This window comes from Lagopus muta, chromosome 3, assembly GCF_023343835.1.
Source record: "Lagopus muta isolate bLagMut1 chromosome 3, bLagMut1 primary, whole genome shotgun sequence".
Taxonomy (NCBI): domain Eukaryota; kingdom Metazoa; phylum Chordata; class Aves; order Galliformes; family Phasianidae; genus Lagopus; species Lagopus muta.
In genome coordinates, this window is record NC_064435.1 from 4,083,145 (window position 1) to 4,108,178 (window position 25,034).

General features: G+C 44.8%; 1 protein-coding gene across 1 annotated transcript; it reads left to right on the forward strand.

Annotated features, from left to right (window-relative positions):
* The first annotated feature begins 882 nt into the window (after positions 1 to 882).
* On the forward strand, positions 883 to 23,659 carry GPR20 (G protein-coupled receptor 20). Its single transcript, XM_048939398.1, has 2 exons — positions 883 to 972; positions 22,189 to 23,659. The coding sequence occupies exon 2, from the start codon at positions 22,204 to 22,206 to the stop codon at positions 23,269 to 23,271; it is 1,068 nt and encodes a 355-aa protein (XP_048795355.1). The 5' UTR covers positions 883 to 972; positions 22,189 to 22,203; the 3' UTR covers positions 23,272 to 23,659.
* Positions 23,660 to 25,034: the final 1,375 nt, after the last annotated feature.

The window sequence follows — 25,034 nt, forward strand, 5'->3', positions numbered from 1 at the left end:
AAGTAATAAACAAGTCTTTGTACAGATGCAGGATTCATGCCTCCAGCATCCCCTTATCCAGATTATCTATACATAGGTTCAACTTTCTTCTGTCATTCTATCTTAAACATCCCAAACAGGCTCAAGCAGTGGGCCCAGGAAAACCCATGAATTACAACAAAACCAAAGTACAAGGTCTTGCACCTGGGTCATGGCAAATTCCACTATCAGTACAAGCTGGGGGATGTAAAAGTGTATCCTGGGCTGCATCAAAAGAAGCGTAGCCAGCAGGCCAAAGGAGGTGAACCTCTCTACTCTGAGCTAGCAAGGCCTCACCTGGAGTACTGTGTCCAGATGTGGAGGGCTCAGTACAGGAGAGATGTGGACTTTCTCTCTGAGGATAAGCTAAGAGAGCTGGGACTGTTCAGCCTTTCAATCTCTGAAAGGGTCTATAAGAAGGAAGAAGAACAACTCTTCAGCAAGGTCTGCTGTGACAGGATATGGGGAAATTATTTCAATCTAAAGGAGGGAAGATTTAGATTGGATGCCAGGAAAAAAATTTTTACAATTAGGGTGATGATGCCCTGGTACTGGTTGCCCATAGAGGTGGTGGAAGCTCCACCCCTGGAGACATGATCCAACTGTAGGTGTCCCTATTCATTGCAGGGGAGTTGGACTAGATGGCCTTTAATGGTGCCCTGCAACTCAAATGATTCTATGATTCTATGCCTTCATCACGAAAACTCACCTCCAGTTCATCTTCACTCCTCTCCCTTCCCCACTCCTCCCCTTCACTCTGAAGACATCCTTTGACCAAAACAAGCTGCGGAGGCTAGGAAAGACACTGACGTCAATGTAAAAGTAAACCCAAGAGGTCTGGTTCCTGTATTGCTGTGCTGGGCTGAGTGCTGGAGAGCAAGTGCGCTCTCGCTCGGTCGAGGAATCCAGGAGCAGGCTCTGGGATCAGCAGCTGAGCTTTCTCATCCAAGCTATGTAAGTACCAGCGGGAATGTGCAGAAAGGGGGAGAGGGAGGGAGATTTACCAGCTGCAGCTCAGGAAGGCAGCGTGCTGCAATCCTGGCTGGACTGAGAGTTTGGAGGCATGAAGATTGGGATGGGAGCTCTGGAAAGCTGGGTTGAGAGCAAAGCACACGGGTTTGGGTGCAAGTGGGAACTGGATGAGGAGCATCTCCTGGGGAGCATCTCTTGCACCGGGTGCTGCATCTCATCAAGGGAAATGGTGCTTCTCATTATTGAACTCATCCATTTGGATGCCAGATTTGTACTGTTGTGAGAATGCACACTTGATATGCATGAAGCAGGCTGCAGACAAAACTGTCTGAATGATTCCATATGAAAAATTGAGTATTTCTGGTGTATCTCCATATCCTGACTACCTCTATCAAGCCCAGCAACATACGCATATACATGTTTCAGGTGACCCTGCATAGAGACACAGAGCTAGAAACAAAGCCCTTACACTCAGGACATGAAAAAGTGCTCTGAAAGGGCTCAAAATTATTTATGACTGAGAGCTAGGAAGCAGAAAACTTTCACCATGGAAATGGTAAAAAAGCACCCTTACTTTGGCTTCTCTTGAATGGGGAAAGCGATTGGTGCGTGAGATGAATGGTCAGCAAGCACAGCTGGCCGAGATGTGTCTGCCTGCAGTATATCATAAAGAGAGCATCTCCTGTCATTTACACAAACTATAGTCAGTGGCAGTGTGATGAATTAGAAATGCAGCTCTTTGGACTCGTTTCAGCTATGTTTTGGTAACACGAGGTGCTTTCTCTTCTAACATTTCTCACGTGCCAGAACCAATTTCTCTTTTTCAGCAAAAAGCCATTCCTTTTCCTGAAATGGCAGCTCCTTCAGCACAGCTGAAACTTCCCCATTCAGAAGCAAAAGGCAGCAGGCTTGCAAGTTCAATCCCTATTAATTATGCCTGACAGTCCCAATTGAAAACCACTGGTGCAAATGCCTCCATCACCCATGATTAGATGCAAAGGCTGCATCTCAGCTCATGATGCAATCCCTTTCCTGAGACAGCAGAAAGCTGGGTAGCCATGGAACAGAGGAGGCAGCAATGCCCACCATCTATATGGCACAGCATCCACAGGCACGAGGGAGGGATTGCCTTGGGTGGGAGCCTCTTTACTACGAAATAAGCTCTTCTATCTCCTTTGCATGTAGAGATGTCTGTCAACACACAAATAGGAAAGTAAATCCTATTCTTCCCCCTCTCTTCCTACAAGGATATGTGGCCAGTTAAAGTATTAATTAATTAATAATTTCAGCACGTTTTGCTTAGCTCCATTTAAGCCTCCTTTGCCTTCTCCACAGTGTGTCGAGATAAAAGAAAACAGAGAGAGTCATCTCTTCCCTCCCTTGCGTGCACCCTACAAGTTTTCCTTCCCTTGTTTTGAAAAAGGAGGTAAAGGCCAAGGAAGGAATTGTACATGAAACACCTCTCATGGCATGATCTCCCACAAGCAGCTCAAGCAGAATGGGGGAGGCTGCTGAGCAGAGCAATAAATCCCACCCTGCGCACATACAGTGCTTTTGTGGTTCTACTCCCTGCTATGCACATGAGGATGTGCCCTGGAGATGATGCAATTCATGCATGGCTCTCCTCCCACTATATGCCCCTTCATGGGGAAAGATCCGATCCTGCGCTCCAGCTTGTCAGAAGGGACTCTGGCTATCTGTGTTTTAATGAGCTGGAGACACGTAAACAGGGATTTTTATCAGGCAGGTACTCAGCACATTAGGAGAAACCTCACCCTTTAAAGGAGATGTGAGTCCCTGCATCTAAAAATGAAGACAGCCAAATTCCTGAACCCTTGTTAAATCAGGAGGCAGAACTCCCTGATGGGAGCATCGCAAACGCATAAAGTGCATATTGCTTGGACTTTCCTTTACACCAGGTACTGTCATAGGAGGTTCCTATGCATGCCCAGTTGTTAGGTTTAAAAGGAGGTGAAACCATTTATCACCTCAATGTGTATCTCAGTAAATATCCTTTAACATCTAGAGCAAAATCTACAGACCCCCCTGAGGAACACCTGCTGTTTCTTAGCAAGCCCTCCTGTAAATACTGTAAACATTCGAAGGATCTTGCCACCTCTTCGTGCTTTCTCATTCAACTCCCCTCCATTTTTCACACCTGTGTTTTAATTTATAGCACTTAACTCAAAACAACCAAGGATTCCCGTGAGAAAATCCTATTCATTGGTTAGTAGAGAAACTCTTCCCTTCCAGGAGGTCACAGCAGAGTCCAGCCAAGATTGATCAAACCCAGAGGTGGAAGAAAATGGGCTGACATGAAAGGTGAATCGTGGAAACTGAGAGACGAAGCTGTGGGTGAGCTGATCTGCGACACCCAAAGAAAAGATGTCAGCTGTCAGGATGACATTAACCAGGGAAACTGCCGTTAAATCTCATCATGATATTTACTAAGATCAACATGCCATTTATATCTAGACACAGAGGAACTGGATTTTTTATTACTTCTTACACATAATCCATAAAAGATGTGCAACTCATCTGTCAGTCTCAAAAGTGCCATCAGAGCCATTATCATACAACAGAAAGGGTGATGACGTCTGCACCCATACAAAAAGATTTGCTATCAAATGTCCCCTTTTCTTCACAGCTCCAGCTGCCTGCTGTATAAATATCTGCCAGAAAAAAAAAAAAAAAAAAAATGGGGCTCTATGAAATGCCCCTGAAGCTAACAAGCTGGAATATGGCTCTTGTTGACAGCACACCATCAACTGTATGTGCTGAGGTTGTCAGCTCTGTGATGGGGATGGTGGGAATCCATCACAGATCTCAGAGGTCTTTTCCAACATTTATGATTCTATGATTCTCTCTGGGATGCCCGCAGAGATGGATTCGGGTCTCTTTCGGGGGCTGCCCCATAGAGAAGCTGTCACAAGTAGGTTTTGGTCTTGGGGATGGAGATGGGGATGCTGTGAGGGTTTGCTGAAGTTCTCTGATTCATCCAGAGCATCTACAAATACCTCTATCTGAGTACCTTGTTCATAGAACCCTAGAATCATAGAATCATTAAGCCTGGAAAAGAACTGTAAGATCATATTGCCCAACCATCAGTTCAGCACCACCATGACACAGCTAGGCATTAGCAAGGTTAAACAACACAGAGCTCTGAGCATGCAGATCCCATACAGAGACCACAGCAAGTATTTGGAGCCCATCAGGGTCCTCTTGGAGCAATGATCCCAGAAGGACAGAGCAAAATGGGCACCTGGGCACAGCAGAAGGGAACACTAAGGTCCTCATCAGGCAGGATGCAGAGGGAAATCTGGGTGGTCACACAGAGATGCAATCCCTCAGCTAGCAGGCTGTTTTTTTGCCTTGGTTGAATATGCCAAGCAATATATCTGCAGGAAAAATCCAGGCTGTCAAGGCATGTTACACTGTCTTCAGCAACCAGTTATGTGGATAAATTGATTGTCATTAGAGTGATCAAGCAGCACAGCAAACAAGCTATCAGGAACAAGGCAGGCCATTCTTCACACAGCAGGCTCAAGGTTTCCCGCAGCTTTGATAAAATATACAGAAAATCATCTCCAGGCTGCACTGGTGTTAGGGACAGACTTGTGAGAGCTGAAAGAAGTTGGCAAAGGATAGACATTTCCAATAGGCTGATAACTCCACATCTGTGCAGGGTAAGCTGAACAGACGCTTGCAAGGCTGGGTCATAAGACCCTCATTATAAAAAGCATTAGGTTGGAAGGGACCTAAAAGATCATCTAGTTGTCATCCACAACTTTTCTTGGTCATGGTGGAAGGCTGAACAGGGCAGGTTTGCATGAAACAAGATTGCATAAAGAAGCATGCTGTTCCCAAGATACTCCTTCTCCTGCCACTCACAGATAAGTTCAGCATTGCTGGAAGAGAATCACAGAATCATAGAAACATAGAATATCCCAAGTTGGAAGGGACTCCATCATCCAACTCAAAGAAGTGAGTATGCTTTGCATATCTCAGCCACAAGGATTGAGGTCACTCAATTGTCATATCCTGCTGCAAGGAAATGCAGAGCTCGCTCTGACCAGCAGCCACCCCAGAGGATGCCCAGGACTGAAATAGCAAGGAGCAGACGTCAGGAGCCACTCACTGTTGGGACAGGGAGAGGAAGGGGAGCAGTGCTGCCTCTGGCCCCTGCTAGATTAGGGTTGTCTCATACCAGGGCTGCTCACCTCCCACTCACTGCAGTACTAAATTCACCCAAAGAATCAGAGCTACTAGGACACCAGCAGCAATAAATCCCAACTGTATGATTACTTGTGAGCTGCTTACCTAGGAAAGTGCATGATTATTTTACACGTGCTGATTTATTAATACACTCAGGATGGCTCGAGCCACTTGTTCTTGCCCAAGGCAGCTCTGCTCTGGAGCTCAGCATCTTGACTCACAGTGTTGGGACTGATATATGGCTGGCTGCGATCAGATGGCATATCTAAAAATACAGAGCCTGCAGTCTATTTTTCTTGGAAAATGGAAAGACACCCAAAGAAGCAGAGCCCAGTTTAGCAACCAAAGTAGGCTGGATTTTTTGTTTTAAAGAAGTCAGTGGAATTTGCCCAAAGGAAGGTGGATTGTATTACAGCCGTGGGATTAAAGTCTGCCTCCAGCACTGTGAGGTGATCCTACAGCTACCTAGACTTCTGCTGTCCTCTAAGGAAAGCTGCCCTAGGAGACACAAGCAGAAGTTGTCACAGAATCATGGAATCATAGAATCATAAAATGGCTGAGGATGCACTCGATCCCATCACCTATGTCACTGATAAAGATGTCAAAGAGTACTGATCCCAAGACAGACATCTGAGGGACCACTCATGACTGACCTCCATCTGGGCATAGACTCATTGACCACAGCCCTCTGGCTGAAGCAATCCAACCAATTCCTTATCCACCAAGTAGTCCACTCTTCAAATCCATCTGTCTCTGATTTAGAGATAAGGATGTGGTGTCGGATCAGGTCAAAGGCCTTGCACAAGCCCAGGTAGATGACATCAGTTTGACCCTAACCCAAGGAGATCTCTAGTTTTGGACCATCAGGATCTGGAACAGTCACTGAGTACATACCCATATTAATGAACTAAGCCTAATCCCTAGGAGCAGTACTTGCCTGCAGCAATGGAACTTCTGATTCCAAACTGCTGAAAACACAAAGAAAAATGCCCCCTGCAAAATAACAAAAACGAGAAAATGTACCAGCTCCTTCCAGAGGCAGCAATTTTAAGAATTGCTTGTAACCAGGCAGCAGAAACAGGGCTGCTTTTTGTTGTTTTTTTTTTTCTCTTGTTTTTTGTTTGTTGGTTGGTTTTTCATTTTTTCAAATGGGGCTCTTTCCTTTCTCCATGTTTCTATAGAGTTTTTCATCACTGTGGAATTTCCTATGATAATCTGCCAGATTTATGCTGCCCTGTTCCAGATCAGAACATTGCTGAGCTCTGTGTACATCTAACAAAAGCCAGCCCTGCCGTGAGCCTTCACAATCTCTACAAACCAGGCAAACAAAGGAGATGGGAGAGAAGGATTAGCATGCTCAGTTTGCAGAGAGAGAGCAGAGGCTATGTGATTTTCTCTAAAGCCATTTGAGGAGCATGGAGCCAAAAAGCAGATTTTCTGAGTTGGCGTCCTTCCTTGTGGTTGCTGTGACTCTGTATGGCATCAGGGTGTGTGTAAAGCTACATCTTGCTTGTATGGCGAAGAACCCCAGTGTTGAACAGATGGTCCTGGAAGCATCTCGCTGCTCTTTGCCAGGTCTGCTAAATCAGAGCAGGTGGAGGTAGCAGATTGGTCCCCTAAGGTCCCTGCTGCTTGCTTGCTGTGTCTGTGAACGTCCTTTCTGTCCACAGTACCCCACCTCTACAGCCTCATCTTGTGCTCACAAAATCACAGAATCACAGTATGGTTGAAACTGGAAGGGAACTCTAAGTCCATGTGGTCCAACCCCTGCTCAAGCAGGAGCACCTTCAGAAGAGAGCCCAGGACCACATCCAGGTAGCTTTTGGAAATCTCCAAGGATGCAAACCCCACAACCTGTCTGGATAACCCATTCCTTTGCTCAATTTGAGTTTTTCTGGTTCAGCCCTATCACACTGTGCTTCTCACCACTCCAAACACAAGAGTTGAGCACTGAGAGATACTCAGGGGCAGCCCTCAAGCTATTTCCCAGTGCAGGTATCCCTAATTTCCTACCGATTCCTGCTAGGAAAAAGCAACTCCATAGGGCCCAACCTCCTCAAGCACGTGTGCCCGAGAAATGCCAAAGCCCTGGCTGCCTGTGTAGCATTCCCCTCCAAGCACCAACATGCCTGTGTACCCAGTGACAAACAAATCCAGCAGGAATTACTTTGCTGGGAATGGGGTGAGGTTGTGATGCTGGACATCGTGTTCTTGGCAATTAGGCTTTGAAAAAAATAGCTGGAAGAAAAAAAATTCAAAAAGCAAGAAGTGGCTGCTGGCCAGAGGTGGGCTGGGGGGACACAAAGGTAGGAGTGGGACACTGTAAGGGATCCCAACTGGGTTGGATAGCAAGGGTTTGTTGAGACATGACATGCCTTGCTGGGCTGCCAAAGGGTCTCTCCAACTTATTTTGTTGATTAATTGATTGAGGATCCATGCTGGAAACCTCACTGGTGTGAACAAGGGAGAGAAATGCAGGGGGAGGCAATGGTCAGAAAACTCAATTCCTAAAAATGCAGCAGGCAGGCAGGAAACTGGCTCTTGCACTCTTTCTCTCCCATGCTTGACTCACCCAACAAGTGGCTCCTCTGAGAACCACTTGTCCTTCCCTGTTCCTCATCAAACAGACAAATCACAGCTGGATCCCATCAGCAGGAGCCCCCCATATGGCAACTGTCTGATCTCCCTCCCTGCCTAAAGACGCAGATGGAAGCCTGTTCAGTGGCAGGGCCATGGATAATGGTCCCTCTGACCTTTGCAATTCCCTGCAGATGGTAAGTGGGTTCTGGGAAGTGGCTGGATCTTGGAGTAGTGCCTTGGCATGGGAAACTGACTGCTCTTTGCTGAGCCTCTTGTGTCAGGTAGGTACAGCTGCCCCTACAAACTGTGGTTATAGGGCCAGCTGGGTTGTTTTTATAGCTCAACACAATCTCTGTTTCTCATGCTGAGAGTCATGCTATCAGCCCTGGGATGCTGAGCATGGCCAGGGGAAGCAGTTGGATGCTTTCTTTCTCTGGGCAGAGAAGGGCAGATGGTTGTGTTTTTCTGCTCCTTTTGTGCTTTTGTCCCCAGGCATTGCAGGAGAGGTACAAGTGCTGGGAGACAAAGGTTGTCTCTTCCCTATGGGTTTTGTCTAGAGTTCAGTGCAAAGAGCTCTTATCTTTCCCTACAGCCCTTCCAGCTACCACTTTAGGCTTAACTATCATGAACATTTCAGAGCTCAGATTCCAAGGGGATCTCTGATCTTCCAAACAGCCCTACACAGCATGCCTCAATTGCTATATCCAAGAATAGCAAAGAACGGCCTCTCAACAGCCCAGAAGCTAAAGGCACATCTCCCTCTGCTAGGCTTCAAAGAAAAAAATGCCATGAGCCCAAAGCTGGCTACCAACAATTTTGAATCCAGCTGTCATTAAGGTTGGAAAGGACCTCTAAGATCATTCTAGTCCAATCATTAACCTGTCATCACCACGCCTACTAACCGTGAGACTCAGTGCCAAATCTGCCCTTTTCTTTAATGCTTCCAGGGATGATGACTCCACCACTTCCCTGGGCAGCCTGTTCCAATGCATTACTGCTCTCGAGAATAACTTTTTCCTAATATCAAACCTGAACCTCTGCTAACATGTTTCCTAATGAAGGGGAAAGATTCTTGAGTGTTTCAAGTGGGCTTCCCATGGATTCTGCTAAAGTGTGCATGGAAAACCCCGATCCACACACTTGCCACAACTCCTTTTACTAAGCACCAGTTTGTGAGTTATGAAGAGGAGGGATTTTTCTCTTTCTGCATTGGTGATGGAGCAAGAATAAGGGAAGGGCACAGACTCCACCTGATCCCCTGTGCAATTCCATTTACCTTCTGATCCTGCTGTGTTTCCAACCCTTGTGCACAGAGTCAGAGCAGGGAATAGGATGAAGAGTCAGGTGTTCCTCCTGGTCCCTCTCACCCCCACCAAATCTGTGTAGCTACAAGTTGTTCCCACCAAATAGCTGCTTCTCTCCCCCCTTCTCATGTTAGTAAATGTTAGGGCAGGTGCTGTCATCCATCTGCCAGGAGCTTGGCACCTGTTAGACCCTGTTCTGCTCCATTATACTCTGCAGCAGGGCTGGGACAGAAGCCAGTGTTTTGTTCCTTGTCCTTTGACAATGTTCCCACACTGCTGTCCAAGGCTTTTCTTCCAGGGGAAAGGAACACACGTCTCACTCGTTAATGGTAAGGAAGCATGATGGGGTTAGCTGGGCCCCTTTGAAATGAAGGACATTCCTACACATTTTTTAGGAGTTTCAGTGTCTGCAGATTTTACCTAACCCAAATGCTATGTGGAGCTTTCTTGGCAATTGCCCTCTGTGAAAGGTGACTCCTTTCTACCCTTGGACCATCTGTGGGAATCAAACCAGTTCTCTGAGTCTTCAGTTCTGCATCTGATTCATAGCATCTCACAACAGCCATTTAGGCTGTAGTGAATTAAGAATCTTGTGTTCAGAGCTTGTGTTCAGCACATACCATAGGGATATACATGAGTGTTTTCCAGGGATTATTAAGGGCTCCGGGTATTCTGGGACAGATTAATTAGAGGGAAGAGCTGTTGTGGAGGGTAAAAGGAATGTCGACTCTCTTCCATGCAATTGACTTTTCCTGCTGTGATAACGGATTCACTCACATGGCAGGGAACAGACCGCATCCACTGTTGCCTCTTCATCAACCCTGCATCTATGAGCTGGGCAACCTTTCCTGCAAGCAGACTTGTGAAGATATGCTAAAGTTTGTGACCTTGGCCATTTCCTTGGCCACTTTCCTTTCTGATTCTTCTGCTGCCTGATAGAAGAGCAAGACAGTGGACAAACATTTCAGGAACATTTGTGTTGGTGGGAAAATCAGAAAATGTTCAATGGAGGTTGTGTATGGGCATGTGAGTTCATGTTCTTTGAAGTAGCTAATTAAAAGAGGATTCCCAGATAGATTAGATCCCATACTTCTTGGGCTCTCCGTATAGTGAGGATCCTATACTTCACTGTCCTCCATGACCACAGGTGAGGGCTCCTCAACTTTTGGAGCTCTGATTCTGCCAGGTCTGGGTTCAGGACCTTCTTGGGTAGAAGGTTCTCCTTCACCACTGGAAAATGAATTTCTAAGGATCTATTCAGTAAAATAGAGAGTAAATTCAACTTGACAAAAATAGGCATGTTCAGATACAAGTCTTGTTTGGGTCCTTACAGAGTTGGTCAACAGAAATATCTTGAGAGCTGATCCTGCCCATCTTGGCAGTTCAAAAATTCATCATACTGAGCCCAGTCTCAATCTTGAAGGGTAACTTGGCTCTGCTTTTTGAATACGACTGGAAAAGAATTCCCTTCTCCTGATAAAAACAGAGAAGATACCTCCCAGGGTGATGAATGGTATCAACTTCGTGATCCCCTCTTCCAGAGCTGCCTAGCCTCCTGCTTTGATATTCTGTGCTTTTAAATGGAGCCCCCCCGTCTCATCTCTATTTTATATGCTAATATTAATGGATTAGGAGGAATTATTATGGGCCAGCAGCAGCTTTCCTGTCCTGACCATTATTCCTTCTCCAACATGCTCATTTTAGCTGGTAAGTGCCGTCTTCCACTTACAACCACAAGACACCCACTGCAGTATTTAATATTGTTGCATATTCAGCCAGCAAGCTTGAAAATTTTCCACTTATTAAAGCTTTCCTTTTTTTTTTTTTTTCCTACCTTCCTTCTCCCCTTGGGAGCATCATAAAATCTGAAAAGAGAGACGATAGAAACTTCATCGGCTACAATTGCAACTCCTCCTGAAGTCAAGTGTGGGAACAGTGTCTGGGACAAAGTGTGGCCCAGAACCCGGATGTGCCTTCTCCACCTTAACAGCAGCATTTGCTTCCCAATATGGCATGTTCTGCTCTATCTCAGGCACAACTTGAAACTTTGCAGCTGTTGCCACTGTAAGTCTAGCTCTAAATTCGGCAAGGAGAGAGAGGCTGAGATAGTGGGGGAGTGCAGGCCACTCATTATCCCATGCACAAGGGATGGGAATAAAGCTCACATGCATTACACAGGAGAACAAATACAAACTAGTCCTCGTATAAGAATGACCAGGCACATGGACAGAGTATAGGTATCAATAACTCATTCTGGAGAAAGGTCTCCTTTCTTTTTACAGTCTTGTATTTGTACATCCAGAGAGCTCATCCTTAAGCATAACAGTTTTGTTAGCAGATTGGGGAAAACATAAATGTTTGTCACCACAGACAATAAGAACAATAGGGTCAAACAAACAAGTGGGTTCTTTTTCATTCTTCCCCTTGATAAATCCCCAAGAATGAAGGAAGTGAAAGCAAGTTTATTATCTAGAGATGACTCATGGAGGCCTTACAATCACACTCCCTTTCCAAATCATAAGAAAGTGAAAAGCAGATGAGATCCAAGGCACGTGGCTGAGCTGGAGGATAGTTGTGAAAGGCTGGATGTCTGGATCAGTGTGCACAGATGATCAAGCAGGATGTTCCTGAAACTGGAGGAAGAATCTGCTGCTCGTTGTGAGGAAACTCAAAATAGGAAATCAATAAAATATCCTGACAAAAAAGATCAGCTCAGCTTTTCTGGGAAAGATTCAAGGGTGAAAAACTAATTCCAGAAAATGAGGTCAACCTTCTCTAATATCCATAGCTACTGTTTGTGCTCCAGTGAGACACATGTGTGGAGTCTACCTCTCCTCTATTTATGGATTTGGCCTCTTGACCTGGAATTCGATGCCTCTCAGTTGATCCTGTTGTGTTGTTATGGGCCATATCCTGCATGTTTATTGTGTTGGCATCAGTGTTGTCTTTATCTAAATTAGCAAGGAAAAAAAACAGTTCAGAGCTGACACTAAAATCCTATCCATTCTCTCTGTCCTCTTAAATAACTAAATTTGCAATAATGTCTCTATTTTTTTCTGTCCTTTTTCCCAGGAGGGATCTCCAAATCTACTGCAAAGCTTCCTGGAAATAACATCTATGTAGGCCCCCTTAGATCCCTACCCCACCGAATATGGCTTTTTTGGTATCCTATTTAGACAGAAAAGCATCATCTTATGAGAGGGACTTTGGGGGCTTTAAGAGATCCGAGTCCTTACAGTACTGGTCAACAGGGACATCTTTAAAGAAGGTCCTTTACCTCGAGCCCATCTCAGCATAGTGATACTTTGCTATACTGTGCCTGGTTTCATACAATCACAGAGTGTCTGAGGTGAAAGGGATCCATAAGGATCATTGAGTCCAACTCCTGTCTCCATACTGCAGCCAGGGGTGTAAAAACACACAACTCTCTGCTATGATAACTACAATGATTCTACCACTAGTATGGAAGGGAAGGATGAGGATGGAAGAATGTGTTGGGGGTCTTCGTGGTGGAACCTCAACTCATCTACACTCAGCGGCTTCAATGTAGTCCATGGGCAGAGATGATCAACATCTCTTTGTAATGACTGGAGCCAGTAGTCATCAAAATATGTAAGGTCACACTTCATCTCCCCCTGCCAGGTCCTTTGTCATTGTCTGGACAGCTTGGTCCAAAGTGGCATTTGATTCTTTCTGAAAATACTGGGGACTTCTGTCCAATCCCAGATCATATAGAGAAGATGAAAAGAGAAGTATTTTTCTCCTGTGACATTGCTGTGGCCTTGAGCTGATAGTGTTCTCAGTAAGGAGATTTAATTCCCACAGAGACATAGGAAAATAGACCTGGGGAGGGGGCAGGTGGTGCAGCAACACCAATATTAGTTCAGTAGAGATGTTCACTGTGAGCAAGGCTGGAGCTCCCTTTAGTGTTTCCAACACTTCATAAATTTCAGAGAGATTTCAGGGCAAGGAGCCAGATGTTTCAGGAGAAATTCTGAACGCTAAAGACAAGTGGAAATTTTTTTTTTTTTTGGAGTGTGTATTTTTTCCCATTAGTTGCAAAGCTATATTTAGAAGAGAAGGGGGGAGAGAGAGAGAGAGAGACAGAGAGAGAGAGAGATAAGGCATTTCTTCATATTCTGTAGTCACTCCAGTTCTGCTTGTAGGAACAGATGTCTCTTTCCTGGGGCGATAGCATTCAGGTCCACAAGGAAACTTTCTTACCAGCAGCTCTTCAAACATAGAAGGGAGATCCGGCCAGAGGTAAGTCAGTCCTGGTGGAGGAATATATCAGAAGGATTGCAGCAGCAGATGCTTTGGGACAGTGGTCAAAGTGGTACAGGGGAGCATGATGTGGAAGAGGTAACAGTAAGGGGACAGGAGGGAGTCACTGAAGACCTGAGCCCAAACTTAGAATGGAAAGCATGGCTATCATGGAGCCCTGGAAGGTGGAATGGCACCTTGTCGAACACATGGAAGATGTCCATGGTTCTGTACTTGCTGCAGGTGTGGAAATTCACCAGGAGGTGCCCATTGGGACAGCGGGGCTGCAAGGAGGTTTCTGCATTGTGAGTTTTTCTGTTCTGGGGTTTGAGGGCAGTGCAATGCTATTTGTTTGTTCCCCAAGGAGATGGGGGTGATGAAAGATGTGTGAAGATGCTGACTTTCCCCCGGTGAAAAATACTATGCCAGCTCTTGTGAGGAGTGGGGTGATTTCTTGTTTGAGTATGTATTCTTTGACATGGTTTAGTGGACATAGTGGTGATGAGTTGACAGTTGGACTAGATGATCTTAGTGGTCTTTTTCAACCTCAGTGATTCTGATTCTATGATTCTATAATGACCTGTATGCAGGCTTCTGAAGCCAGAAAAGGAGACAGTGTATTGCTGGGAACAAGGTTGCCGGGGCTGGGGTTGTTTTATCTCTGGCTGTGCTGATTCTCATCCTAAGGAAAAGCAGATTCTCTCCAAGATCCTTAACAACACCTCTTAAGAAATGCTTTAATAGTAATACACCTGCTAACACCTCAACTTTTTCCAGGTTAATCTGTTTAATCCAAAACTCGCAAATCCCCAAAGGCACAGGGGCTTTCTATCTGCACAGTGCAGTGACTAAAGTGCCTAACGTGGGAAACCATAGCAACCAGCCTCCAAAAGGGTTAAGATCTGGTAATCTACCCTGGGATGCCTCCCTGCTCAATCCCCCTGGTTCCCACCTGCATTTGTATCACCTCCATTACCAGTGCTCTCTGGGGATTGAGCCCGGCTTTCTTGTGTTCTGGACCATACAGAGTCCCAGGTACTGCCTGACAGCAAAACTTCACCGCTGCTCTTCCCACACTGTCCTGCTCAGGCTTCTTGGCAAGGGATGGAGCCAGCAGACAGCTAAAAGCAGAAAGAGGGAAACGTGCTCACAGACAACTAAATTTGCAATTAAGAATTTCCTTTTCAAAAAGCAAGCAGCAACACACAGGCCTGATGTTGCTCGGTTTTAACTCCTGCAATGCTTTTGCACTTGTCTGTGAAGTTTTTCTGTGTGCCAATGTAGTAATTCTCACTGCAGGGTTCTCCTCGTGCACAGCCACAATCATTTTTATTCCAAACTGACATTTCTAGCACTGCGCCCCAGGCACCCTTGAAAGGCTAGATGGATTACTGTAATCCCCAAAAACTCAAATACATTTCTCTTGTAATGTTACAACCTCCCAAGAAGACAGGCACAATTCCATTTCTACTGGCTAGCCCTATGAAACTCCAATTCCATGAGTTTCTTTCCACATTTAGCTTTGAACCACTAAAAACCACTAGTAATTTTTTTTTTTCCAACAAGAATGTACTTTCCCTTCATATTACACCGATCCACAAAGGAGAGAGAGGGATACAAGAAGAAAGTCATGCTCTGATTTCTCTTAGATTCTAACGTGGAGACGTAGATGACAGATGGCACTTGGTACTAGTCCTGGCAGGCTATGAGATCACAGAATTATAGAATGGCCTGGGTTGAAAAGGACCACAATGATCATCTAGTTCAAACACCCTAGCTATGTGCAGGGTTGCCAACCACCAGACCAGGCTGCCCAGAGCCTTGAAATGCTAACATGATTTGTAGAGAATTCACCAGTACATTTAGGAATTCCATCACTCCAAGGCCAGGATCTGGTAGAGTAGAAAAGCAAGACACGGAAAATGCTACAGAATCTATAAGTCATTGTAGACATCTAAATGTTTCAGGAGGGACTTTATAACACAGTGAGACAGAAACAAGCAAGTGGAGGTGTAAATCCTCTATTAGCATTCCTAAGGTGATCCATACAAGCAAGCTTCATCTAAATGTGCTGAAGGACCTCTGGGTGCCCACTGTGAATGGTGCACATTAGTGGGTACAGAGAGGCAGACATACGACCTGCAACCTGTGCATACAATCCCACGTCTTTGTTCACTTTATACATACATCTAGGCTCCTTCTTTCAAAGACTGTGACATTACTGTGCAAAGGGACATAGAGGAGTTTTAAGCTCTGAAGAAATCTGCCAGCACATTAATTGCTTGCTCTGTGTACCTTTGGGAGCTTCCTCCCATATTTTTCATGCATGCTCAGGACAGGGTTGAAAGACGACCATGCAGCAGTTTTTGGATTTAAAATAGATTGTCTCTGGGGTGTCATGGACTGGTGATCCATCAGCTGGTGTTAAACAGCCAACTTAAGCCCAAATGCAGAGAGCAGACAGTTCAAGCCAAGCAACATCCCTCCCGGTCATTTTGCTCCATGAAGAAGAGGAATGCAGTTTGGAGGGTTACATTCCCCTTCTTCTAAGTGGAAGGGATCTTTCATGGACTTGGATGACCTGTTGGACTAAATTATTGCATAGCCACCCACAGGCTATTACTCATCCCCAGCCAAACCTGGAAGTTGGATTCTTTGTGCACAGAGGACCTGATTGTGACATTGGGTTTCCTAGAGAGCATGGAGTACACCTGTGTGCACAAAGCATTCAACAATGAACAAGGTGGGGTAGAAATCAAATTACAACTCATGGCAACACCCAAAGCAGTGTCTTGGGATGGAGAACCACATGCAGCCTCACTGGCACCATCAGACAGGAGGAAAATGGTTTAAAAGCAACATCAACCCCCAAACCAACATTGCATTTATCCCCCCAATACACATCCTTAGGCTGTGATTGCTTACATGGCCTGAAGGACAGCATCCAGACATTCCTTGGGACTGGACGTTTAAGTTTCTCCTTTGCCCAGATGGGATATCTGATTCTCAAACAAAACTAGAAAAATGTAAAAGTTTGGGTTGGTGGGTGTTAATCCCTCTTGCTGGCATGAGAAGTGTATTTACACCTTCCTCTAGGCTCCAGGCAAAGGCAGGAATTTAGCTCATGGTTCTTCTAACCATGGGACAAGGTGGGACATGCCGACCATCATGGTCTTCAGGCAGTTACCATCTATCCCCAGCTAGGCTGGTTCTGCCAGAAGTAACATATTATTTGGTATAAATCTGAAATTATTTAATGTTAGGCAAATAATGAAGAGAGCCAAGTTCTTTCTTTGAAAAGAAGACATCCAACATGTTTGCAGTGTTGCAATGCATTGAGACTGTGTAGGGAAGATCTAAATAAAAAAATGCGTTGAGGAAAGTTTTAGTAAACTTTTTGCAGGTTCATAATAGAGGAAACAAGGATAATCTGGGCTTGTTCAGTACTTATCTGTGTGTTTGTCAGCTCTGGCTTCCTGTGGCTTCCCAATGTTTTCCAATTTCTTGGCTAATTTATACCAAAAATTGGCAGAAGGAAAAGATCACCTTAATTTTCAGGAAATTAGGCAGAAATAAAGGATAAATCCAAACAAGTTCTGGAGCCAAGGAAAGAGTTGGAACGTAAGTCCTCATTAATACAACCAGATGTCCACATGGGGATAAGCTATTAATAACCATCTAAACCAGGGTAAAACATTGATCCAATGTTTTGATCAAGACACTGAATCATAAAAAGCCAGGTGTCATTTTGTCTGGCACCCACCATGTCAGATCTGTGTTTTGAGTATCCAAAACACCTGTTTGTTCCACTGCACTGCAGGAGAAGGAATAATCCTACCCTGGACTGAATCTGACAGTTTTCAACTGCAGTTCCCCCCAGTCAGGTGTTTCACATACTTTGTCTAGCCACCCTTAGTCCTGGAAGCTTCTAGCAGACATCATGTCCTGGAATCAAATGAGAGCATGAAGGTGTTCCAAGGGGTGGAGCACCTCTACTATGAAGATAGGCTGAAGGAACTGGACTTGTTCAGCCTGTAATAGAGAAGTCTGCAGGGAGACCTCATCTAGCCTTCCAATATTTAAAGGGAATTTACAAACTTGAGATAAATCAACTTCTTACACAGCTAGATAGTGATAGGACAAGGGGGAATGGTTTTAAAGTAAAGGAGTGGAGATGTGGATTAGATGTTAGGGGGAAGTTTTTACTGAGACAGTGGTGAGGTGCTGGTACAGTTTGCCCAGAGGGGCTGTGGATGCTCTGTCCCTGGAGGTGTTTAAGGCCAGGTTGGATGGGGCCCTGCACAACCTGATATAGTACTTGATCTAGTGATTGGGAAACCTGCCTTCGACAGAGGGGTTGGAACCTGATGACCCTTGAGGTCCCTTCCAACCCAAGCCATTCTACAATTCTGTGTTGCCCTCAAATATGGGGTCCTCCCTACCCTGGGAATAGCCCCATTTCTGCTTTGCAGTGGCATAATTCTCCACCCATACATAGCTCCCTTCTTACAGATGGGAACCTATCCCCTCTATCAGCTGGATTTGTTCCCCTTCTCTCCCTTTCTCTTTCTCCTTCAGTTCCCACGATCAGCAAACCCACCCTCCCCAGGCTGACAGAATGAGCTCTACTACATATAGGGCCAGTCCTCAACATGTAGAAAAACACCATATTTGGCCAGTTTGAGCCAGAGTTGAGTGAGAGCTTGCCAGGAGAATCATACAATTTAAACCGAAAGAGAGTAAGTTTAACCCTTCATTTATAAACAGGATGATAAATCACCTATGGAACTTTAAACACGGAGAGACTGCAAAACTAAACACAAGCTGCCTCCATGCCAGGCAGCAGAGCAAGGTTAGCAGACAGGACAGGGTGAGGGGGACAGGGAGATGAGAGAGGAGCCAGTTTGTCAGGTCAGATGTTCAGATTCAGGACAGGGAGATGAGAAAAGTTGAAGCTGTTTATACTAAATAACACTTATGAATGTCCTTTTCATCTTCCCAACCCAGTGCATGTCTCTTTTGTTCTCCTTCTGTGTGCAGAGATCCTATCAGTACGCACAATAAATAAACCTTTTGGAGAGTGCTCAGGACAAAGCTCAGTTGCCTGATCTGGCTTTTCTTTTCTATCCCATTACTCGAATTGCTGAGCTCAACCCAAAAGTACCATGGGTCAAGGAAGAAACTCCAGCTGACTTCAGCAAGCAGAGGGTGAAGCATAAGGCTAATACAGAGCTAAAAGTTGGGTGGAATGAAATACGAGATGGCCAAGGATATCCTCTAGGGGCAAGACGTAGCACTGAGTTGCCCATGCTAAAAGAACAAGTGGGATTCCAAGCATCAAAAGAAGAGATCACAGGCCCTGGTTTCAGCACAGTGACCATCTGTTTCCTATTTGGCCCAAGAACGATGGAATTGGTTGTGTCATGCAATGATAAGAAAGCATTTCAGAGCAAGTCCCTGTCTCCCAGTGCTGAGCAGGAACCTTTATCAAAACGAGGGAAACCAGCTCAACCTCCAGTCGCCCTCCCTCCCTATATCCCACTTCTACCCAGATGCCTGCTGTACTTTTAAGGAAATGCTACCCACAGCCTCTGAGCCAGACAGACAAAACCCAGCCTGAGAGGTATAGTATAACAGCATAGGTCAACTGGAGCATTCATACGGCGCTCAGAAGGGTACATGTTTACCAATCACAGCTTTTGCACACTACCAGCTCCATAAAACAGCATTTCCATTGAAACCTGGGGAAATGAGGAGTGAATTAGGCATGAAGAAAGCCCAGCTCCAATTCCCCTAGAGATTTTAGTCAGAGGGGTAGCACAAGGGCTGTTAATTCTGCAAGAAAAGGTGACTAGTTCATGAGCTCATGCTACAGCTGCAAGCCATAAATAGTGAGACCATAGCAAAACAGAGGTTTTCAGAGGCTGCAAAGCTTCTCACGACCTTCGCTGACTGCTCCATGGTTATGCATAGCTGAACTGACTCACTTTAACACCTGCATTAGTATTTCTGATAACAGAGAGAGACCTAGTTGGGGTAATTTTTGGACTCAGAAATGAGGGGAGTGAGGCAAAATTGGAAGGCTTTGGGAATGTTTGTCTCTCCTTGCACACGAGGTCAGCGTGCCTTTCTGTGCCTTGTTTAGCCTGCTGCAAAATGGGGCCATGTACCTTTGTCAAGTGCTTGGAGACCCATAATGGAAAAATACTTAGTAGCTGTTAACCAAGGGTTTGGTCTAGCTCCATCTCATTAAAAGCACTCAGAGGAATGTTGTTGCTTTGCCAGTCCAGCTCTCCATGCTTTCTGCTCGTGAGCCATGTAATAGGAGCAGTCCCACAAACTAAAAGGACATTTACCCAAACATTCATCAGAAACAATCTGATGAGAGGAAGACTTTTCCCCCTACAGCCCCAGAACAGTTTTACCATAGCTTGTATGAAAATCTTCAGAATTACTTAAATTTGTCAGCATTTCTTTCACGTTGTTGCTTGTATTGTGAGCCCAAACAGGGCAGCAGTAGAGTAGGAAGAGACACCAGCTCTAACATAGATCCTCCATTACAATGATAAAGTGCTTCCTGTTATTTGTTGGGTGATTGTAGTATTTGGAGTTTATTTCATTGCACATGGGATTCGGGGGAAGAGGGAACTTTTAAACCAGCACACTGTGTATGACAAGGATTGGACAGCGATCACAGGTGATACTTTCCTACTAGTCTAAAATGCTCTGCATACCTCACAAGTATTATGAGGATGAGACGCATTTGAATGCAGTTCAAGTTACTTGGAATAGCAAAGATAAATATCAGGTGTTCCTGATAACAGATCTGAGAGTGAAGAAATACTTTCTGTAAGAGGCAAGCTACCAAGAAGACATAAAATCAGAGAAAAAAGCCAATGCCTTACTATTACAATGGGATGAAGTGCCCTATAGACCACATGAGTTAAAAACCTCAAGGGTCTGCTAAGGGATGAGATAGCGATTTTTAATTCTCCCCTTGCTCACCTCTGTCTGTATGAACACAGATATACAAGCTCATGCCACATTCAAGAAGCAAAAATGTCTGTATTTCCTGGTTTGCACAGTGCAGTGCCTTCCACGGTGCTCCCCTTGACGTCATCTGCAAATGGAAACTTGGGAGCAGATCCAGGCATCTGCTCATTTCAGTTTGTTTTTGTAATTAAAGAGCCACACAAACAAACAGAGTAGATCAAATAGTGAGAATATTAGAAAATCATTTTAAAGTGATGCTAGCATTCTGCATCTTCCCCATGGGTGTTCCGCAGATGCCACACTTTGCAACTCCACTACCTTCAGTCAGCCTTGGGTCCCATTTTTCCTATTATTCCCTAACAGCATCCTTGGCACAAAATGTGAGACTTTCCCTGAGGAGTAGGCAGGGAAATACCATACAGATAAACCACAGTTGCGCTATGGCATCCCGTGAGGACTCTTGATCTTAAGGGTTGACAATTTATCAAACTTTAAAACCTTCTCCAAGCTGAGAAGGAGCAGAAGAGCACCCATTGTTTGGCAACTCAGTCCTGTACAGAAGCCTGTTTAGCAACATCCTATGACCCTATCACCAGCACAGGCTCAGAACTGCTCTGCTGGAAAAGACCTGGGCATCCTTGGCTGTGAGAAAAGCTATCAAGTATTGTGTTTTTACTGCAAACAAAGGGAAGCGAAGACAGGCTGAGAGACCTGGGACTGTTCAGCCTGAAGAAAAGAAAACTGAGTAGGGATCTCATCAATGAAATATATTCAAAGGGCAGGATGGATGCAGCCAGATTCTTTTCAGTGGTGCCCAGTAACAGAAAACAGGGCACAAACTGGAACATAAGAAGTTCCACATGAAAATGAGGAAAAAACTTCATGCAAGTGCTGGAAGATGTGTTTGCAGCTCCTTGTCTACCAGCCCTTTTGCACTTGGCTCTTTGGTAGCAAGGATTTCAAACCCTCATAACTCAAATCTTTCAGCATTAGTCTCTGCTGATTCAAGCTGATTTTTTTAACCTCACAGTCCTGTTCAGCTTCTTTTGAGATATTCCAGACATTTTTCAACCATTTATTTTTATTGAAACCAGCCAAGTCTCTGTATATATTGAGCTTTTTTTTTCTTTTTTTTTTTTATCTTCTAATATACAAATCAGTTTAAAATAGTGTGTAGGTCAGGAATGATTTGCAAATTAAACTGTCAAATCCTGGCAGGAATAGTGGCTGACACCCTTAGTTGAAATCTCCCAGCTGCTGTTGCTGTGAGTATAGATACCTAGAAAATGCCACACAATTTGCATGTGTTTTCCTGGAAAAAGCCATCCTTTGATTTTAGGAAAGCTTCACAATTCCTGAAAATGCTGCTGTGCACAGCTCTCTATGGGATCACCTGGCCAAGGGAAGGGATGCAATATTCTAGGAGTGAGATGATGGGGCTGTGGTTCTACCAATGACCATTTTCCATGTGGCTGACCCAAGCATGACCCACACACCTCGATTTTCCCTTCTCCTCTCTGCTCCCTTTGGCATAGCTTACTTCTTTGTCCTTGCACAGTTCTTAAAATCACTTTTAAACAGGAGCAACTTGAGGTGCAGATTGTACATTACCTCCAAAACTCCCATCTGGAACCACCAAACTAGAATTGTTATAAAAGCAGATATTTTCCTAGCAGTGAGGGACAATCCCAGCCTGCCACTTCATATATTGACAGTTAAGATGCCTATCGAGTACAGCAGTACATATAACTACTGAGGCTGGTTAAAATGTTCTTATATGACAAAATTCTGAGCTCTGCAGTGTGACATACACATCAGTATATCCCTGTATCTTTTCTTCCAGATTGCTGGAAAGCCAATGACCATGCCGACATCCTCCACCCAAGTGTCAGATCTTGACCATACCAACTCTACCCAGCAACCCAACTCCAGCATCTACATGTTCTCCAAGTTCATCCACCCTGACAGAGAATTGTACAAACAATTTTACAGCCTATGGATTGCACTGATAGTTGTCAATGCTATTATCTTCTTGGTGGGTGTTGTGCTGAACAGCTTGGCATTGTATGTGTTCTGCTTCCGTACTAAGACAAAAACCACCTCTGTTATTTACACCATCAACTTGATTGTTACCGATCTCTTGGTAGGCTTCTCCTTACCCATACGGATCATCATGTTCTATACTGCAGAGGACTGCCTGAATTGCTCCTTTGTTCACATCTTTGGCTACTTTGTCAACATGTACTGTAGCATCCTCTTCTTGACGTGCATCTGTGTTGACCGCTACCTGGCTATTGTACAGGTGCAAGCCTCACGAAAATGGAGGAATCCCACCTGTGCCAAGGGGATCTGTGTCTTCATTTGGATCTTTGCAACTGTAGTGACTTTCTCCATCCTCATCATGGCAATACAGTTTGCCCAGTGCTGCATCTCTGAGATTCTGGTCCTGATGGTCTGCGAGTACTTCTTCCCCCTCATCATAATCATCTTCTTCACCACCAGGATTATGTGTGCTCTGTCCAAGCCCAGCCTCATGCACCAGAGTCGGGAGAGGAGAATGAAGGCTGTGCAGCTCCTTGTCACCGTCCTCATCATCTTCATGATCTGCTTCACTCCTTTCCACGTGCAACAGGTAGCGATCTCCATCAATCCAGACATGTCCCACAATGTCAACGTTCTTGTCTACCATGTGACAGTGACTCTGAGTAGTCTCAACAGCTGCATGGACCCTATTGTCTACTGCTTTGTCACCAACAACTTCCAGTCAACCATGAAAAATATCTTCAGGAAAACCGAACCAGAGCAAACTACTGTGGACATCCTGGGTATGAACAAGAACACCAAGGGTTCCAATGCAATCATCACCTTCTCAAACACAATAGGAGGCCCTGTGAGCTTGCCGTCTCCAAGCAATGTCCAGATCTAACCCACTTCTGATGGGACGTGCTGCAGTAAACCAGTGTGATGATGCTGGAACCTTGGTAGGGTGCATGGTACCATTGTCTGACACCTTTGTTCTTTAGGGAGACTTTCAGAATGACAGTGGTGGAATTTATTCCTCAAAAACATTGTGGTCTGTTTGGAAAATTGAACTTACAGTGCTTTTATTACCAATACAAAAGAAGGTTTATTAATTACTGTTGCCCGCAGGAATGTTTTCTTTGTATTTTAATACAGACATTTTGCTAACAACAAATTCCATATTGTGGTTTTCTTTTCCTCTTTGACATTGTAATGCAACACTACTATGATGACTTAGAAAGCAGTAAATCCCTCTGTTTTCTATGAAAGCTTTCAGGCCTTGGATGTGTACTTAGGAGTGAAGGATAAGAGTCATGTTTCCAGGGATACCCACGACTTAAGATGCCAAAGGGATGAGACAGAAAGTATTGTAACACACGTATCACCAGCATCCACTCTGTTGTTTCTGAAAAGGTTGGAGCTTTTACAGGGTAGAGATTGTGAAGTCAAGCAGTACTATCTCCTCTATTTAAGCATAAGAGAAAAAATATTTGTGGGTATGTATGTTTTCATACACATTGTCTGGGTTTGGGGAAAGATTAAAGATATGTTCCACCATAATTTGGATCACTAAATCCCCTGAACTGCAGATGAGCTTACAAAGAGCTGTGAAAATGAATGTGCTTTCCAGCAAACTCTGCTGTTCGGCTCTCTCTCCCTGAAAAACAGCCAAGATGAAAAGCAGAACCAGACTATAATGCTATACTATCCTTGTCTGAGTTTTCTTCCTGTCACATTGCGAAATCAGGGCTTTCAGTCCTAATTCCCACCATCAGTTCATCCACTCAGTCATTCAAATGCTGATGTTTCCAGGGATAGAAAAACAATCTATCTCAAGCACCTAAGTCAAAATTCACCCCAGAACAAAGTCCCTAAAATGATTTAAGAACTATGTTTGGAAGATATGTAAGGATAATGATGCCAGGAGAGTCTGTCCACAACAGTGGGTACATGTCCTAGTTTGGACTGCAACAATTAAGCAATGCAAAAATAAAAAAAATCATTGAAGAAAAAGTGCATAACATGCAGCACAAATGGCAGTAACAATTGTTACTGCTCCATTTCTCCTCATCCATTATCATTCAGGACAGTAGGCTTTGTTGGTCTAAGCTGGGCTGGAATATTCAACTTCTCCCAGGTCCAACCATGGGACAGCCACCTTCACTTCACCAAGTGAACCAAAATGCAACCAATGCTTAAAAATATTTCCTGTGACTACATCTATGTTCCCCTTACTCTGTTTCCTTGACCAACACAAAGGTAATAAACAGTCAACACGACTGCAATACAGGGATCTGTCCAGAGATGAGCATAGGTGGTCTGCAGGACCGCTGTGTGCCCCAGGCAGTGGAATTCATGGAGTGTGATCTAGGTCATAAAATCAGAGACCTCCTCATTGCCTACATCTCCAGGGATACAAGAGGAGCCCAGACACTGCCTACACATGAAACACTTCCACGTGTGTGTCTTAATTGTCTATCAGAGTCCCTGGGGAAGGATTTAGCTGCCACTAGACCAGCGCCTAGTGCCATGGTAGGCACGATAGCATGTCCTCACTATAGACCCTGCTACACAAGGCTGTGGTTCTCCCGCAAGTCCTGCACTGTGCCAATAGCCTCAGTATCCCAGAGTATTCCCAGCCACAGACTCTTCTGCTTGAATAGCTGA